General features: G+C 57.6%; 1 protein-coding gene across 1 annotated transcript; it reads left to right on the top strand.

Annotated features, from left to right (window-relative positions):
* Nucleotides 1–685: 685 nt before the first annotated feature.
* Nucleotides 686–10,422, top strand: LOC123350609 (transmembrane protein 229B-like). Its single transcript, XM_044989262.1, has 3 exons — nucleotides 686–737; nucleotides 8,284–8,402; nucleotides 9,120–10,422. Exon 3 carries the CDS (start codon nucleotides 9,130–9,132, stop codon nucleotides 9,622–9,624), a length of 495 nt encoding a protein of 164 aa, XP_044845197.1. The 5' UTR covers nucleotides 686–737; nucleotides 8,284–8,402; nucleotides 9,120–9,129; the 3' UTR covers nucleotides 9,625–10,422.
* Nucleotides 10,423–12,207: the final 1,785 nt, after the last annotated feature.

Genomic DNA, 12,207 nt, shown 5'->3' with positions numbered 1-12,207 from the left:
GAAGGGGGGTATAAGAAGGGGGGCAAAGAAAGGGGGGACTGGAGAAGGGGGGGCTGAGAAGGGGGGACAGGAGAAGGGGGGGCGGAGAAGGGGGGCTAAGGGGGGAACTGGAGAAGGGGGGCTGAGAAAGGGGGGACTGGAGAAGGGGGGCTGAGAAGGGGGGCTGAGAAAGGGGGGAACTGGAGAAGGGGGGCTGAGAAGGGGGGACAGGAGAAGGGGGGACAGGAGAAGGGGGGCTGAGAAAGGGGGAACTGGAGAAGGGGGGACAGGAGAAGGGGGGCTGAGAAGGGGGGCTAGGAAGGGGGGTATAAGAAGGGGGGATGAGAAGGGGGGTATAAGAAGGGGGGGCTGAGAAGGGGGGATGAGAAGGGGGGTATAAGAAGGGGGGCTGAGAAAGGGGGAACTGGAGAAGGGGGGCTGAGAAGGGGGCATATGAAGGGGGCTGAGAAGACGGAGAAGGGGGGGCTAGGAAGGGGGCTAAGAAGGGGGGGCTGAGCAAAGAAGGGGGGCAGGGCGCAGCACGGCGCAGGCGCAGGGCCCCTGCGCTCGGGGCTGTCCCGCTTGCCTCTCCCAAGATGGCGGCGGGGGCGGGGCGCGGGGGCGCCCTGGGCGGGGCTTAGCGATGACGGCGCGCCGGCCGGTGTGGAGTCTCTTAAAGCGGCAAGCGCGCGCTGACAGGTGAGCGGCAGGTTCAGAGCAGGGAGCCGAGCCGGACTCCCGCGCGCCAGCCAGGCACGGTGAGCAGGGCTGTGCCCCGCCAGGCGGAAGGGGGCGCCAGGGGCTGTGCCCCGCCAGGCGGAAGGGGGCGCCAGGGGGCAGGGGGCTGTGCCCCGCCAGGCGGAAGGGGGCGCCAGGGGGCAGGGGGCTGTGCCCTGCCAGGCAGAAGGGGGCACAATGGGGCAGGGGGCTGTGCCCCTCCAGGCAGAAGGGGGCACAGAGGGGCAGGGGGCTGTGCCCCGCCAGGCGGAAGGGGGCACAATGGGGCAGGGGGCTGAGGATCGGGGCCATTTATCTCTGGAGCAAGTGCCAAGCGCCTGCCTTCTGTTCCCAGCACCGGGAGGAGGGTGGGGTCTAGTGGGTGTCAGGACTCCTGGGTTCTGTTCCCAGCTGTGCATTGATTGACCGTGCGACCGCCGGAGTTAGGACGAGGCAAATTATCAGATGCCACAATGATGGGTGGCCTTTTGAGTGCTCCCAGTGACTACCCCTTTTGTGCCTCGGTTTCCCTATCTGTAAAACTGCTGATGCTCCCCTCCTTGGAGGGCATCTGCAATGCGAACTGCTCTTTGCCAAGTGCTGCGAGGTCCCCCAAGAAAAGGGACGGTAGAAGGGGAAAATCCACTCCTCAGCTTGGATGCTCCTTTGGGCCAAAGCTTCCCAGAGCGGGTCAGTGATTCGGGCACTGAGCCCCCAAGGGCGCCCACTGGAGGGGGTGGCTGCTCAGCGCCCCTCCAAAACTGAGGTAGCCGGAATCAGAGGCCGCTAGAGAAAAGTCTTGAGAGACAGAGAATGCAAAGCTGGGCACGGGGGCAGAAGGGGAGACTTGGCTGGTTTTCACCTGTGCCCAACCCTCCCCTCTGCCAGACAAACAGACTCGAGTGGGGCTGGCACCAGCAGCGATGTTACTTCACACACTTGAATGTGAAAGACCAGCGGTGAGATCTCTTGCTTCCAAAGTGGCTGTTCCTTGCTCGTGGGTCTGAATCTGGTGGCTGGACTTTCTTGCTCCTGCTGTGAGATGCAGGCTCGGAGTTTGAGGCCTCCGAGGCATCGTGCCCAGCAAAGCAGCTGTCTGGAGTCTGCACAGAAAGGCTGGAATGGAGAGAACTGCCCGAGCTCCTTGCTAGCGTGGGGCCGTGTAGCTGGTGGCATTAATCCGCCCTCCTGGCACCTGCATTCAGGGAGCTCCAAAGTGCTGCACGGATGCTAATGAACGTGGCCTACCAGCAGGGGTGAGGGGAAGGAGTACCTGTAATGTACAGAGGGGGAAACTGAGGCAGAGAGAGAGAGCAGCGCCATGACTGCCCCAGAGCCACCTACTGAGTCCAACGTAGAGCTGGGGATAGAAACCCTGAATCCCAGCCCTAACCACTAGACTCCCCTCCTCCCCCAGAGCTGGGGATAGAACCCAGTAGTCCTGACACCAGCCCCTCCTGCTGCTAATACGAGACGCTCTCCCTGTCCAGAAATGGGAATAGAACCCAGGAGTCCTGTCTCCCAGCCCTGGGCTTCTCCCACCCAGCCATCCTATAGGAGCAGTTTGACTTCTCCTGAAGGCACCCTGCAGTGATGTGATTTCTCTCCTTTAACACCCTTTTTCCTGCTCAGATCACAGCAAAATCAATGATCCTTGAGTTACGTTTCCTGTACGGCTCAGACATTTTGCTAGACCATGTGAGATTCCTAATATTCCCCCCCCCCCCGGCCTTTCTATAGGCTCTTTCCTCTGACGCTCTCAATTTCCAGCTTGCATCTTTGAGCCATTATAAGTCCCTTTCCTGCTCGGTGCCTCAGTTTCCCCATCAGTAGAATGGGTTTGATAAGGCTTAACTACCTCCTACTGCAGCTGTAGGATGGGAGTAGGGTGTTTTGATCCTCTCCACATGTCCCACCCATAATGAAACATTAAAAGGTGTTAAGCCTTTAATTCAGGCTGGCTGGTATTTCCAAGGCCAGGAGGGATGGCTGTAATCCTCTGGTCTGACCTCGTGTCTAACAAGGCGTGGAAGGATTCCCTTTTTTTTTTTATTGGCAAACGTCGGTGCAGGTCGATTTTGCCGCACGCACCCAAACCAATGAAAAAATATTTCTAGCAATCAAAATGGACAGGGTGACAAAGAAAGACGACTGCTGCGTGAGAACTGAGTATATTTTGGGCATGTTGACAGCTGGTGTTTTACTGCTCGTAAAGCTTTTAACTTATTTAATGACAGCAGAGGTTGAGAGTCAATAAGTCTGCCGTAAGAACAGGCACACTGGGTCAGACCAAAGGTCCATCTAGCCCAGTATCCTGTCTCCCGACAGCGGCCAATGCCAGATGCCCCAGAGGGAATGAACAGAACAGAGAATCATCAAGTGATCCATCCCCAGTCGCCCATTCCCAGCTTCTGGCAAACAGAGGCTGGGGACACCATTCCTGCCCATCCTGGCTAATAGCCATTAATGGACTATCCTCCTGCCCCCCATCCCACTGTCTGATTTCCCGCCCCCCCCCCCGTAATTTCCCACAATTGTGAACATTTAAATCGATAACAATTGAAAAAAGGCTTTAAAATAGCCACCAATATTATCTGTTGAAATTATACAAGAAAGAAAAGTGGAATTCTGCCCAGGCCAGGGTACTTCCCCAAAGCAATTCCTGTTTGAACCAGGGCAGATCCTTCTGGGGAAAAAATCCAATTTTCATCTAAAAATTGCCCATGCTGAGGCTAAAGGCTAGTCTGCCCTTGAAAGTGAGTTTGGATTCCCTTGAGTTTTCCCAGGATAAGCTACCTGGCACCCAGACACATAAGTTTTCCTGGCACCTCATTCCACGTTAATTAATCCCCATTGGAAGCAGCTTAATTCCCATTTGAAACCAGCAATAAGCCAGACCTAGAGATTGTCAGCTCCTTGGGGCAGGGACTGTTTGTCCTGTGAATGTACAGTGCCTGGCACCATGGGGACCTGGGCCGTGATGAGTGCCTGGGCACTACCATAATATATCGAATAGCAATAAAAATGTGCAGCGCCTGGCACAGTGGGGGCCTGGCCTATGACTGGGGCGCTTGGGTGTTACCATAATACACCTAATAGCAATAAAGGTATACTATACAGCTCTTACCAGCTTTACCCGTTACTTTGGGGGATGCTCATTTATTAGGGTTACTGGGTTTTTTTGGGGGGGGGTCTGTATTTCTCTCAATGTACTACCTCTGTCACTTATGTGGGATAGCTCAGTAGTTTGAGCATTGGCCTGCTAAACCCAGGGTTGTGAGTTCAATCCTTGAGGGGGCCACTTAGGGATCTGGGGCAAAAATTGGTCCTGCTAGTGAAGGCAGGGGGCTGGACTCAATGACCTTTTGAGGTCCCTTCCAGTTCTAGGAGATTGGTATATCTCCAGTTATTATCTTTATTACTACTTCTCCCTGCTGCAGGTCCCCTCCCAATGGAGCTATCCTGCAGGACCTCGGTTCCCCAGGGCTGGGTTCCTCCAGCCCCAGAATCAGACGAACACACGCACATTAACAGAGCGCGTCTGAGAGAACCGGGTCAATCAGTACTCCCAAGCTGACCCCTTTATATGCCCCTGGTCTCAGCAGACTGGGTTGAACATCACCTCCAAGCTGGCACCTTCATATGCCCCATGTCTCAGCAGACTGGGTCGAACAGCACTTTCAATCTGCCACCCTCGTATGTCCCAGGTTCAGCACGTCCCTATCCCCACTTTCACGTTACAGTTGTTCTGGTAGTAACCCACCTGATGAGCAAACCCCACAGGATTTTCGGGCGCTGCAGGGATCTTTTAGCTTAGGTACGAGGAGCGATGCTGCAGAGCGAATGAGGAAAGGTGGGATTTGGCTCACAACAAAACACAGACTATTCCCCTGCTGACGGAGATCAAGCTTGGGAGATTTCGGGGTGACGGGTGTGTGACGTTGTGCAGTCTATATGGTTTTATAAAAATTTAATAATAAGTGAATATAATGTAACTGAGATGCTTCAGGCGGTTGTAAGGTATCATTACAAAGCTTATAATCTACTGAGTGTGCTCATCCTGTTTGTATGAACGTACCGCTCTTGTATCTGAAGCTAGAAATATGAAATATAACTCTGACGGCCTATTGTAATTATGCAAAGTGTGGGCCATTAATGGTGGTTTGGAATCTTAATGACTCCCATTAACCAGGACAATTGACTGCAGATGGCTCTGTTTTACCTGTCAGTCTCCCTGTGTACGTGTGTGCTGGCAAGTGGGCAATGGAGTCTTGCAGTGACATGTGATCATGTCACCTGAACTGGAATCCATCTTTAACCTGGTGTCTTTCCATTGAGAAGGGGGTGGGTGGGAACTCACAGAGGGACAAAAGGATTCCCGCCTTATGCAAAAGATACATAAAGGGGTGGAAGAGAACAAAGAGGGAGAGGAGCCATCATGAAGAATCCCCCAGCGACCCCCTGAGCTGGAGCAAGGGCTGTACCAGGGGAAAGGATTGGGCCTGAGGGTGAGATTATCTGAATTCAGTTTGATTAGACATAGATTTGCGCGTTTTATTTTATTTTGCTTGGTGACTTACTTTGTTCTGTCTGTTACTGCTTGGAACCACTTAAATCCGACTTTCTGTATTTAATAAACTCATTTTTGACTTATTAATTAACTCAGAGTCTGTATTAATACCCGGGGGGAGCAAACAGCTGTGCATCTCTCTCTATCAGTGTTACAGAGGGTGAACAATTGATGAGTTTACCCTGCATAAGCTTTATACAGGGTAAAATGGATTTGTTTGGGTTTAGACCCCATTGGGAGTTGGGCATCTCCGGTGTTAAAGACAAGCACACTTCTGTGAGCTGTTTTCAGGTAAACCTGCAGCTTTGGGGCAGGTAATTCAGACTCTGGGTCTTTGTTGGAGCAGACGGGAGTGTCTGGCTCAGCAAGACAGGGTGCCGGAGTCCTGAGCTGGCAGGGAAAACAGGAGCACAGGTAGTCTTGGCACATCAGTTGGCAGCTCGCAAGGGGGTTTCTGTGATCCAACCCGTCACAGGGTGAACTTACAAACAAGCTGTTCTGCAAGGGCCCAGGACGCAAAGCCTCATGATTTAACAAAATGCTTCCACCTCTGGGGCGGAGCGTGGCGGCTGATGGACGGTGAAGCCGCGCAAGGATTTAAGATGTGATGTGCAGAAGAAAGGCATCCTCGGTGGACCTTAGCAGAGGGGTTGGGGATTTTGAGAAGGCAGGATGGAATTCGGATGCCGAAATCTTTCTCCTTTGGGGAGGAAAGTGGCTTGGAAGATGCTATGACTCCATGATTCATTTAGGTCGGCTTAACCACGTCGCTCAGCGGTGTGAAGCACTCTGACGCTGTTGCCTGGAGTTCACAGCCCCTCAACCCGCTCCCCCCTCCCCCCAAATCCCCAGCGTGTTTTGAATATGCTACCCTTCCCGCTAGCCCACCTTTGCAACCAGACAGGTCTGGCTCCACCTACCACTACTCAGCCAGAAAAGTCCTAGATTGGATGGCGGAAGCCCAGCTATGGAGTCACTGCATGTTTATTCGGGTCTTGCAGAGGAGATGCAGGATGCCGGGCGACGGGGAAGGAGCTGTGGCCATCCTACCAAAAGGCAAAGCAGACCAGTGGAAAATGCCTCCCACACCTCTGGCTACATGGCATTGTAAACCCGGATCTGCGGGACCTGGGCTTGTGGACGTGGGGTTTTCCAAGCCCGCTCGTGAGCGTCCGCACGGTGTCGTTTACAGCCGTTGGATCCGGGATCTCACGGCCATTGTAATGCGTCCGTGGGGCTGCGGCTTGCGCTGGGTCCACAGTACAAAATGACGGCTTGGATCCGCGTCACCAGGGTCCTAGGACATGGGTCCTGTGTGCTTGCTGACTCAAGTCAGGCTGATTTGGGTGTGGACTAGGGTGACCAGACAGCAAATGTGACAAATCGGGATGGGGGTGGGAGGTAATAGGAGCCTATGTAAGAAAAAGACCCAAAAATCGGGACTGTCCCTGTAAAATCAGGACATCCGGTCATCCCAGTGTGGACGGAACAGGGCTTGGGCTCAACCCTAAGGCAGTGCCGGGGCTTAGTGCGTGGTGCAAACGTCCTCTCTGAAAGGTGACAAAGCCAGCAGGGTGACTTGATCGTGGTGCCTAAGACCATGGTTCTCGGCCCCTAGGCTGCTTGCAGCCCATGGGGCATCCTCAGGGCCATAAACCAGTATACATAGTGTGTGGCCACAGCTCACATTACACAGAGAGAGCTGCATGTGCGGCCTGCAATGGTCAATAGGTGGAGAACCGCTGATCTAAGACCTTCGCAGGAAGACGATACCAGCTACTAACAGGATCTTTAATCTAGAGGAGAATGGCCGAATAAGACGTGTAAAGCTGGACAGATTCAAACTGGAAACCGGGCACCAATTTTTAACCACGCAGGGGACTAACCAAGGGAACCAACTCCCCAGGGCCGTGGTGGATTCTCCCTTCTCTTGATGGCTTCAAATCAAGGGGTTACCCAGGAGTCAGACTCGCCGATCCGACCTTTAAACTCCATCACCTCCTTTGGCACCTGTTGGAGGAGCTGGTTTTTCCTCTGACGCCTCTCAGCGGCGCCCGCGCGGGATTAGGCGGTGATTAGCCGGGTGGGTAATTAAAACACAACCCCACTCAGGATTTTGCTGGGGGCGGATGCTGTCTCTTTTGGCTCGGATCGGCTCCTCCCGATATTAGCAGCTAATCCGGGACGCTGGGCACTGTGAGTCACCGGGTCGCTCGGGCAGATCCGCCCCACCAGGCAGTTAAGCAATAAGCCACGTCCAGAGGTTTTGTTATTGAATATGGTGGTGCCAGGGCCAGCCCCGCTGGGGATGTGCCTTGCAGACAGGGGAGGGGGGAAGACCCCATTTTTGCTCCTCTGCTCTCTCTCGCTGGTGATCTGCCCTGGCTCCCTGACCTTGGGTGAAGTCAATGGGCCAGATTCCTGCTCATGCTCAGACCCCCTCTCGGCCCTGCAGTGGGGTGGGAACGGGCCCCTCAGCACTCCCCCAGGCTGGCGTGGAAGGGGTGTAAGTGGCTGGGGCGGAGCAGGGGCCTGGCCGGAGCGCACTGCGCTGTGTGGGGCTGGTCTCTGCCCCCCCCAGACCCCGTAGGGGGTGGATCGGGGGCGTGGCCAGAGCCGCACATGGCGGCGACCCTCCATTCCGCCCCCTCGCCCTCCACCGGGGAAAGATTCAGAGTCGGTCTGGGTCTCGCAGCGGACGCGTGGATGGGCTGGTCTACACAAGAAAAATCCATCGAGCCAGCTGCGGTGCTCAGGGGTGTGAAACACACACGCACACACACGCGTGCACACACCCCCCCTGAGCGATCAAGTTAAGCCGACCCAAGCCCTGGTGTAGACAGCGCTAAGAATTCCGGCGTCAGTTGTGTCTACACGGCAGCGGGGCAGCTGCAGTGTTTCAGGTGTGGACGAGCCCTTGGGGCAGCTGATGTCTAGATCATGGGGTAGGCGGGGTCTAGGATGCGTGTTGTGGTTTTAAAAAAAAAAAATTTTCTGTGTTTACCCTTTGTTTCCAGTCTTTCTGCCGGCTGCCCTTTGAATCTCTGCTCTTTGGTGAATAAACAGATCCTCGCGTTCTCTACAAGCCAATCTAAGTGCCGGGGGTGGAGCAGAGCCCTGGTCCAAGGCGGAACGGGTACGCTGGGGGTGTCCTGCACCTTTAGAGTTGGGAATCTGGGGAGTGGACCAGGGGCTGGGCGATGTAGGGAGGTGCCTGGAGGACTTGGGAGTGGGGGGGGGAGGGGGGCTCGGCGTTTGCCGATGGTGAACCTGCAAAGGGAGAGTAAAGCCAGAAGGCAGAGCTTGCGTGGCAGACGCTGGTAGCGGTGGAAAACTGAGCTCAGCTTCCTCCTGCTGATGCCAGGGGTAGCGAAGTGCCTTGCAAGCTTGGGTACCCCCACAGAAGCATCACCCACATCTCTACCCCTAGCTAACCCCCTGCTGAGGTTGGCACAGCCCTGGTACCCTGCCCACACACCTGCTTCCCCCCTCCCCCCCCTTTCACTAGCAGCCTGAGACTGCGCGTGGCAAATCTTATCGCCGAACGGGCCTGCTCTAACCACCAGACACCACTCCCCTCCCACAGCTGGGAAAAGAACCCAGGAGTCCTGGCTCTCAAGCCCTCTGCTCTAACCACTAGGACCCTCTCCCTTCTCAGAGCTGGGAATGGAACCCAGGAGTCCTGAACGCCCCTCCCCGCTCTAACTCCTAGCTCCCACTCACTGTCGCTGGGGCACTCCGGCTCTGTGTAGGTTCCCTAGGATCCGAGCCCCTCCAGCCCATATGTCCCTCTGTTGCCCCTCCCAGCGGTGCCACCCCACTAATGCACCCCCCCATGTGCCGCTGCCCACAGATCCCGCGCCATGGGCGGGCGGCCCGAGCCCCTGAGCCCCCTGACCCGCTGGTACATCTACGCCATCCACGGCTACTTCTGCGAGGTGATGTTCACGGCCACCTGGGCCTTCGTGGCCGAGCGGGACTGGAAGTTCCAGGGCGTCACCAGCGTCTGGGCCCTGTTCATCTACGGCACGTCCAGCCTGGTGCTGGAGCGGATGTACCTGCGGCTGCGGGGCCGCTGCCCCCTGCTGAGCCGCTGCCTGTGCTACACCCTCTGGATCTACCTGTGGGAGTTCGCCACCGGCTACCTGCTGCGCCGGTTCGACGCCTGCCCCTGGGACTACAGCCACTTCCGCTACCACCTCATGGGGCTGGTGACGCTGGAGTACGCCCTCTTCTGGTTCCTGGGCTCCCTGCTGCTGGAGAAGGTGATCATCGGGAACACCCTGCGGCTGCGGCTGGAGGGGCCCGGCCCCACGGCGGCCCCCACCGGCCGCTTCGCACCCCGCAAGGACGCCTGAGCGCCGCCTGGGCTGGGCCGCCTGCCCCTCTCCGGACTGTCCTGCCGCAGCTCCCGGCGCGGCCTGACGCTAGACACGGGGGCGGCTTTGCGTGGGGGGTGGCCGGGCGGAGCGGGGCGAAGCTCTGATCCTACCGTCCTCCCCGCCCCTGAGACCCTCCCGTTCCCCCCGCTGACTCCTGCTGGGGGGATCCATCCCTTGGTGCTAATGCAGGGAGATTCCCCGGGGACTCGTCCGCCAGGACATACCCTGGGCCCAGTTCTCAGCCCCCCACTCCTGCATCCCTGGGCATGGCGGCAGGAATGGGGGGCAGGTGGTGCCCCCCCGTTCTGGGCCCTGCAGCTGGGGTCAGCTAATGTTTCTGCCTGACGCAGTTTAGGCAGCACATCGGTCCCGGGTATAAAAAGGGATGGAGCAACCTTGGGGCTGATCTGAATGACTCTCTGCCCCCTACGGGCCCTGGGGGGCAGAGATTAGCCACCGCGCAGTGAGCTCCAGCCACGCCCTCGATCCCCCCCAGACACGGCGGAGGACTGTGCTCCACACCAGGTGGAAAGACTCTCTTTAGGGGGTGGAAATCTCAGAGGAGGGGGGCTCTGTTCCCCCCCCCCCCCGGGGCTGCATAAAGGACTCTTGGCCTAATTAATCTCTGCCACCCCCTCTCTCGGGAGGGGGAGAAAACTGCTCTTCTCAGGTGTCGCTGCCGGGGTGACCAGATGTCCTGATTTGATAGGGACAGTCCCGATTTTTGGGTCTTTTTCTTATATAGGCTCCTATTACCCCTCACCCCCTGTCCCAATTGGTCACACTTGCTGTCTGGTCACCCTAGTCGCTGCTGGCAGCCGGGGTCCTCTTTTGCTGCCAGCTGGTTCTCATGATCATGGCTCTGTGGGGGCCAAAGCCGCCCCGCAACGCAGGAATGGGCCGGGGTGCTATTCGCTCAGGTGCTGGGGACGCAGCCTGTCATTAAAAAGTTCTTTTGTTTCTCTGTTATTGCCGAGTGACCGATCAGTGATGAACGCAACTTCCTCAATCTTCTCCTGACCCTGGCCCCGCCCTGAAAACCAATTATACCCCCCCCCCCCCCCCCCCGCACCAGCACCAGCACCAGGCCCCGGGGCAGAGCGCACAGACAGGGTGAGGAGCTCCCAAACTGGATCTGCCGCAGATTGACAGGGTAAACAGGCGCTGGCAGGCTCAGCTCCCACCCACCCGGTCACGGGAGGAATTTGTGGCTGGGATGAGCTGGGTGGAGAAGAGAGACAAATGACCCCCTTTGAAGGCAGCCCAATTTGGCAGGGAGGTGGGAAGCCAGCTAAGGGGAGCAGGGATGGGCCCTGATGGGTGAGTTGCATTATGGTGGTAGCTGCAGGCCTTGAGGGAGAAGGGCACTCGATTGTGCCAGGCGCTGCCCAGACCCCGACCGAGATCAGGGCCCCGTTGCACCAGGCGCTGCCCAGACTCCAACCGAGATCAGGGCCCCGTCGGGCTGGGCACTGCCCAGACCAAGGCAGGGGTCCCATCCCCACAGCCCCTACGGGAGGAACCACCGCACAGAGGGATGCGAAGGTCACCCAGGGAGGCTGCAGCAGACCAGGGAATAAAAACCTCGGCTCCTGAGGCCCTGCCAGTGCTTTACGGAGAAGGCCGCCCTGCCTCGGGTTAGGTCAACGCTGGGACAGCTCATGATCTGAGCACTGATGACCCGGGGCTTTTGGGAGAGGAGTGAGGCTCTGGTAACCGCCCTTTTGCAATCCCCCCACCTCCGCGAAATTTGGCCGTGTGTTTGCAGTGAACCAAGCCATGCCCACCGTGCAGGGTGCAGCCCAGCGGGTGCGTCAGATGGCGTGGGGGTGGGCACACTTTCGACCCAGCTGAGCCCGGAAGGCATTGGGCAATAAGAGGATTTTGTGCTGCATGGCTCAAGCAGGCTACGGCAAGAATGAGCCCCCTCCAGGCCGCTGTAATGGCTGGGGAAACTGAGGCACAGAGTCCACGTGTGAGTTGCGTAGGCCGCCTACCCTGCCTCTTTCACCATCGCTACCCTCAGCCCCTTTCCCTATATGGATGCAGCTGCTGAAGCCAGGGGACGGGACACCGGGCTAGATGGGCCTGTTGGGCTGACACAGAGCAGGGGGGACGGGATACTGGGTTAGATGGGCCTGTTGGGCTGATGCGGAGCAGGGGGGACGGGATACCGGGCTAGATGGGCCCGTTGGGCTGACACGGAGCAGGGGGGACAGGATACTGGGTTAGATGGGCCCGTTGGGCTGACGTGGAGCTGGGGGGACAGGATACCGGGTTAGATGGGCCCGTTGGCCTGACGCGGAGCAGGGGGGACGGGATACCGGGCTAGATGGGCCCGTTGGGCTGACGGAGCAGGGGGGACGGGATACCGGTTTAGATGGGCCCATTGGGCTGACAGGGAGCAGGGGGGACGGGATACCGGGTTAGATGGGCCCGTTGGGCTGACACGGAGCAGGGGGGACGGGATACCGGGTTAGATGGGCCCGTTGGGCTGACACGGAGCAGGGGGGACGGGATACCGGGTTAGATGGGCCCGTTGGGCTGACACGGAGCAGG

Source organism: Mauremys mutica, chromosome 15 (genome assembly GCF_020497125.1).
Source record: "Mauremys mutica isolate MM-2020 ecotype Southern chromosome 15, ASM2049712v1, whole genome shotgun sequence".
Lineage (NCBI taxonomy): Eukaryota > Metazoa > Chordata > Testudines > Geoemydidae > Mauremys > Mauremys mutica.
The sequence above is the reverse complement of the archived record's forward strand: the minus strand, read 5'-3'. Positions and strand labels throughout refer to the sequence as shown.